The 6,000-nt window shown below is 48.8% G+C and overlaps 1 protein-coding gene across 1 annotated transcript; it reads right to left on the bottom strand.

The window, feature by feature from the left end:
• Nucleotides 1-2,333: 2,333 nt before the first annotated feature.
• On the bottom strand, nt 2,334-2,927 carry LOC120648240 (arabinogalactan protein 1-like). Its single transcript, XM_039924972.1, has 2 exons — nt 2,627-2,927; nt 2,334-2,476 (listed from the first exon to the last, which is right to left on the bottom strand). Exons 1-2 carry the CDS (start codon nt 2,925-2,927, stop codon nt 2,334-2,336), a joined length of 444 nt encoding a protein of 147 aa, XP_039780906.1.
• Between the last annotated feature and the right edge of the window lie 3,073 nt (nt 2,928-6,000).

Below are 6,000 nucleotides of genomic sequence, written 5' to 3'. Positions count from 1 at the left end.
AAAATAGGTTTCATGTTTCACGGATAGTCCATGCCGATTCACTGACCAAGATGAAATCTTTTTTTTTAGGGGGGCCAAGATGAAATCTTGTAAGTGAATAAGAAAGGAATGCGACACACTTGTGACTTCTTATGGGCCAACATTGGTATCAGAGAGCTCCAGGCCCTTTCCTTTCTTCAGTTTGTCACACTGGGCTTCGCCAACAGCCAAGGTACTTTTCGGCCCATCTAAGTCCGGGTGGCCTTCACAAAACAGTTCAGCAGATTCACGTCCGGGGTGGGCATCAAACGACGATCGAGTGCTCTCTGAAAGAAAAGAAAAAGGACTGAAAGCTGAACGTTCAGATTCAGGCCTCGGCTAGCACTTGATCACAGAAGATATTCTACATAGCACCGGCGCAATTATGCAAGTACACATGCCATTTTGCTACTGATCACTACTGATGAATGAATACTGAATTGGTGATTGAATGATTCTGCAGTCAATTTCTCTCTCTCTCAAAAAAGAAATGATTCTGCACACAAAATGCGCAGTCGTGGTGCAGAAAGAGTGATTGGATGATTCAGTCGAAGGACTCTAACTAATGCTGTTAATGTTTGGGCTGCATCCAGTTTTAATGGTTTGGTTTTGCTATCTGGGCTATTTTGGTTTGGTGTTAAATGGGTTGAGGTGTCTACTAATTTGGTTTGGTTTGGTTTTTCTTCACAATGGGCCGGTCTGATATGGATTGAGCTTTCATTTTTCAAGTTCATTTGTTGATTTAGAGGGATTGTTCTGACCAATTAATGCAGCTGGATAGGTCTGCAGAGCTCACAGGCGAACGTGAACATCAGTTGCGGGGCCGCAACGTACACAGACGTGCACAACGATGCATGCAGTCTGGTTTGGTTTGGTTTTGAGAGATGATAGTTTGGGGTGGTGCGGTGTGAAATAATATATATTAGTAAAATGGTTTGGTGCAGTTATGATCTGGTTCTCGGACCATTATCACCTTGAACTCTAACGAAGGAAGTAGCCTCGCCCTCGTGTCCTGCTAGCAGGTGCACGTCAGAAATGTTTTTCTTTAATATTAACACGTCAGAAATGTAGGTGTTCATATTGATGTGCACAGCCTGAATTGTGAAATGTAATTAGAGATCCGATGCGTAAACTCCATGGAGAAAATGTCCCAGAATTTGACCACCGTCGTTGAAACTTCATTTCCGGCGAATCATCTGGGACGGTAAGGATGTAGTATGGCGGAATCGTATACATTTTACAGGTTCTGATGTCATGGGAACGGCCGTTTCGGCCAGGTTTTGGTGAAATCTGTATGAGTTAAAAGTTTCTGAAATTTGTTGAATGTTTTGTCGTGTGGATTTTTAGATTAACTTAACAAAGTTTTCAAGCCGGCGGCAGTGGCTTTGGCTTCGATTTACTGATTGGTGCAGGATAATCGTCCATAGACCACTGCTTGAGCAGCAGAGGATGAGAGGACAATACATTATTAGTAGTTCATCAGTATAAAATTATGGGGGTAGGGTTAGAGAGCTGAAGGATACCGTATTGGACGGTGCCTCGCTCCACATCCTTGAGCTCAGAGCGAACAGAGGTGAAACTATTTTTCTTTACATGGTCAATTTAGATGATCATTTCCTTAGGAAAAAAAATCGAATGTGACGCCCGATCTGGTATTCTGGTGGCTCGTACAAGCTACAGCTATATACAGAGCACACGACAGAAAACGCGTCACATGGCTGCAGGATCCGGGAGGGAGGGCAACGGGGGAAAGGAAAAGAAAGAAAGCTCAAAGCCACACACTGCAAAGCAAGACGCCAAAGCCGAGGCAGCAGCATCTCGTGCGACCATGTGACTCCTGCTTTGTTTCCGCCGTGTTTGATTTGGTGTGGAAAATTTTTTATGAATTTTTTTTACTACTTTAACTATTAATTAGGAGTATTAAATAAAATCTAATTACAAAACCACCTTCGCAACCCCGTGTAAATCGCGAGACGAATCTAATGAGACCTTTGATTGTATAATTAGAGAATAATTACTGTAGTAAATTAATATTTAATTATCATCATTAGATTTGTTTCGAAAACTTATACTATTCCTGAAAAAAATTATAAATAATTTTCATTTAATATTTTGTGCATGCATTCGTCTTTTTTTTAAAATTGACGTGACAGCTAACCAAACACAAGAAATGGAACTCGAATCCAGATCGCCGCGCCATTCCAGACACTGTTTGGCTTGCATGTGAGCCCAAACCGGCAGCAATTTCAGATGCTGGATGTTGCATAGTATGATCAACTTTCAGGCGCTGAATTACCGAACAGAGTTTGTTACACTCATGACAACGGGATGTATGATGTAACAAATGAAAGAATTCCATTAATAATCATATCATCATGAATCATGCATGATGTGTAACTAGCAGCACTGGGTGAATCCCCCTCAAATGTCCTCTCCTCTGCTCTCTCATCATCAGTATCTAATACAGTAAAAAAGAATCGCAAAAAAAGAATATGGCAGTATAAACAGCTCGAGATCCCGTCGTCACAACGCGTCCCCATCTAGAACACGACGGCGGCGGCGACCGCGGCGGCGACGGCGACGAAGCTGACGGCGGAGGAGGCGGCGCCGTTCCCGGTGGGCGTGGCGGTGGGGGCGCCGGCGGGGGCGGCGGAGACGGAGGTGGTCGGGGTCATCGCGGAGGGGCCCTCGGCGGGCGGGGCCGGGGGAGAGGACAGCGGGGACGGCGCCGAGGCGGTGGGCGGCTTCGCGGCCGGGGCCGGGGCCGGGGCGGTGGCCGGGTACCGCGCCGGAGGAGGCGGCAGCGGGGCCATCCTGGGCGCCGGGGTGGGCGTCGCGGCCGGGGCCTGCGCGGCCACGGTGACGGCGAGGAGCGCGACGATGGCGGCGACGATGGCGAAGCGAGCCATTGGGATGCTGTGGCGGTGGATGGTGGACAAGCTTTCGCCTGAGATCTGGAGCAGGAGGAGAAGAAGTTGTGCGACTTGCGAGGTCTGCTCGGGGATGAACTCCGACTGGTCGAGATGTGAGTTGTGAATCGGAAGCGAGGGGACGGGGCGGGAATTTATAGCGGCGCCTGGCAGCTCACGGCCCGGGAACTGGCCCTAACCGCCTAACGTTCAAGTCTCCGGGCGGGGACGCCAGCCGCGTGTAGAGAACCGCGTCTGACGTGTGGGGTGACAGGCGGTGGGACCAAGCTGTCATCGAGAGGGGCGACTTGGTCGCGTGTCGGCGCCGTCCAAACTGACGTTTTCCGCGTCGCGGGGTGGAGGACCACCGCGCGGGGGACGGAGTCGGGTCTAACGACTAGTTTGCGCGTGCACGTGGTGCCGCCCACGCCGCCCGATGGAGCGCGGACGCCGGGGATGCGGGGTCCGCACCTTTTGCGGGCTGGATTAGGCTTTCTCAAACCATTCCGCCGTCCAACTCCCCCCAGACGTACTATTTACTATATTTTACTATCTCCCTTTAAAAGATTCGTCCCCCTATAACTCCTTCTCTCCAACCATTCCCCCCATATCTATTCCTCTATATACTATCACTCATTAACTAACTATTTATTTATCGTTTTTTGAATTTAAAAAAATCATACAGTATTTATACTGTCATAATATGCATTATCATCATGTTACGGGGCTCAAACAGGATTAATATCGCGAAGAAACAATGTAATTAGAAATATAGGGGGAATTAAAACTCACTTTATATATAAGGGGAGTTTCAACTCTTTCTGTATATAGGGAGAGCTGTGGGGAGTCATTGGAGCGGTCATTGGAGCGCCCGCTCCCCCCCCCCCCCCGAAGCCCCCTACGTAGTGTGGAGGGCCATTTACAGGGACCGTTGGAGGTCACCTTAGCGGCGGCGTGGCTGGCTACGGCTGGCTCGGTCGGCCCCGTCCACAGCCGGACGACAGCTAAGCCCTGTTTGGTTTACTGCTAGTACTACTAGCACACATTTCCCGAGAAAAGAATCTTCAATGCATGGAGTACTAAACGAAGTTTATTTGCAAAATCTTTTCACGGATGGGTGTAATTTTTCACGACGAATCTAATGATAGTAATTAATCGATGATTGGCTACAGTGATGCTACAGTAACCATCCTCGAATCGTGCGGTCAAAGGTCTCATTAGTTTCGTCTCGTGAAGTAGAACACAGCTGTGGAGTTAGTTTTGTAAATTACCTTTATTTAGTACTTTAATTATTAGTCAAAATTTTTGTACTACTTGTGCCAACCTAAACCAAACAGGGCCTAGCCGTTGTGGTCGGTTTGAATTGTTTAACGGGCAAGAAAGGCAAGGCGCCCTGACAGGTGGCGCCGCGTTACGGCATCGGGTCGCGAGATTCCTGGCAGGTCAACTACCCTGCCAAATGACCGTTCCCTCCCCTCAACGGCGCGTAGCAACAAGGGGACGTGTCCGGCTCATGGAGAGAGTCACTGAGATTGGCCTAAACGCGAGTCCGGCAATGATGCCGCCGCGGGTGCCGCCCTAGCTGGATTTACTGTTGTTGCCCTAGACGAAAACGAGCAGAGCGAGGTATCGGTATGCCGGAGCTTTTACAGTTGGTAAAAGCATCAGGAAATTACGGCGTCTCATCATCAGGTGGCGCGCGCGGTCGGACCTTCCCCGACGGGCATCTTAGCACGGAAGGCAGCAAGGATTTGCGGCTAGCGCAGCAGGGAAAGCAAGATTTGGCACCGCTGAGGCCTTTGTCCGTCTGGCTCGACATGGGCTGTGTGTGATCAGGTGTGAACTGTGAACGCGCAGAATCGCAGATCCAGTGGTATCCGGACAGCGGAAGCACGTGCCTCCAAGCAACCGCGTACTAGGCGTCTAGGTGTGTCGTCTGTACGCGCCTGTCCTTTTGAGTGTTGAGCGGTGCACAGCCACAGCCGCGGGGTCGGTAGAGTACGAGTGGACGTGTTGTGGCTTCGCTTCGTGCACAAGCTTGTCTTCAAAAAAAAACGTGTGTGGTCCGAGGTGTGTATGTGACAAAAAAAAAAGCAAAATCTCGCGAATGCCGTAGCATTTCCGTTTTGTTTTTTTGGAAAAGTAATAGCTTTTTTTTTTGTAGTTGTGACCGTTCGCCATGGGCCATGTGCCATGCCAGCCCAGAGAGCAAGCCCACAATTTATGGGGGCACGAACCCATTGGCCCGGACTTGGCTCGTCTCCGAGCAGTTTCGAGGCCCAACTTGGCTTTGCGGTTATCCCAAGAGGCCCAGCTACATTTGGACAAATGCGAGATCCCGCGCCGTGAAACATATCAAGAAATTTCTGCAAACACTAGAGATGATCTATTTTACTGATACAAAAGGCTGGGTTCCAAAGAACTAAAAATGTAGATGCTGCAATTTTAACAGTGACAGTGCAGGATCCATAGACCCCACTGTGTATCACCCTACTGTATATAGTTTTAACATAACTGACACCATAGTTTTCTTTTTCTCTGGTTTCCTTTCCTGCAAGTTAAGAACAGACACAGTAGTAGTAGCAGCAGCAATGTTGGCATATTGCAAGTTAAAAAAACTGCCAGAAGAAGAGAACCGATTAAGGCTGTGTTCGACTGGATGGTGCTGGTGGCTGGTGCTGATTTTTTTGAGAGAAAAGTACTGCTGACTGGTTGGTGCTGGCTGGCTGGTGCTGGTTGGCTGGTGCTGGTTTATATGAGAAAGAAATACTGTTAGCTGGATGCAAGGAAGATGAACCCAACGGAGTCTAAATAAGCGGCAGGCGTTGGCTTGTACCATCGGGGGCACTGTGTGTGCAGTCGCATTTGAACCTACTTGGATCCTTTGACTAAGTCTCGTCGCTGTTTGGACATTAATTATGAGTATCAAATTAATCCTAGAAATAAAAAGCTAACTGAGGGTACGAATCTACATCCCTGCGCCTACAGACTAGCCCTACTAGACTCCGAAACTTTCGCTGATGAGACGTCACGTAGTCACTCAATATCGCAGAGCAGTGGTTGCGCTAGAGTG

Source organism: Panicum virgatum, chromosome 9K (assembly GCF_016808335.1).
Source record: "Panicum virgatum strain AP13 chromosome 9K, P.virgatum_v5, whole genome shotgun sequence".
NCBI classification, from domain to species: domain Eukaryota; kingdom Viridiplantae; phylum Streptophyta; class Magnoliopsida; order Poales; family Poaceae; genus Panicum; species Panicum virgatum.
The sequence above is the reverse complement of the archived record's forward strand: the minus strand, read 5'-3'. Positions and strand labels throughout refer to the sequence as shown.

Excerpts from the sequence above, each read along its gene's own strand:
- LOC120648240 (XM_039924972.1), bottom strand. The coding sequence starts at position 2,927 with ATGGCTCGCTTCGCCATCGTCGCCGCCATCGTCGCGCTCCTCGCCGTC. Across the intron at positions 2,477-2,626 it reads CGCCACGCCCACCGGGAACG|ATACTGATGATGAGAGAGCA; the intron begins GCGCCGCCTCCT and ends TTACTGTATTAG.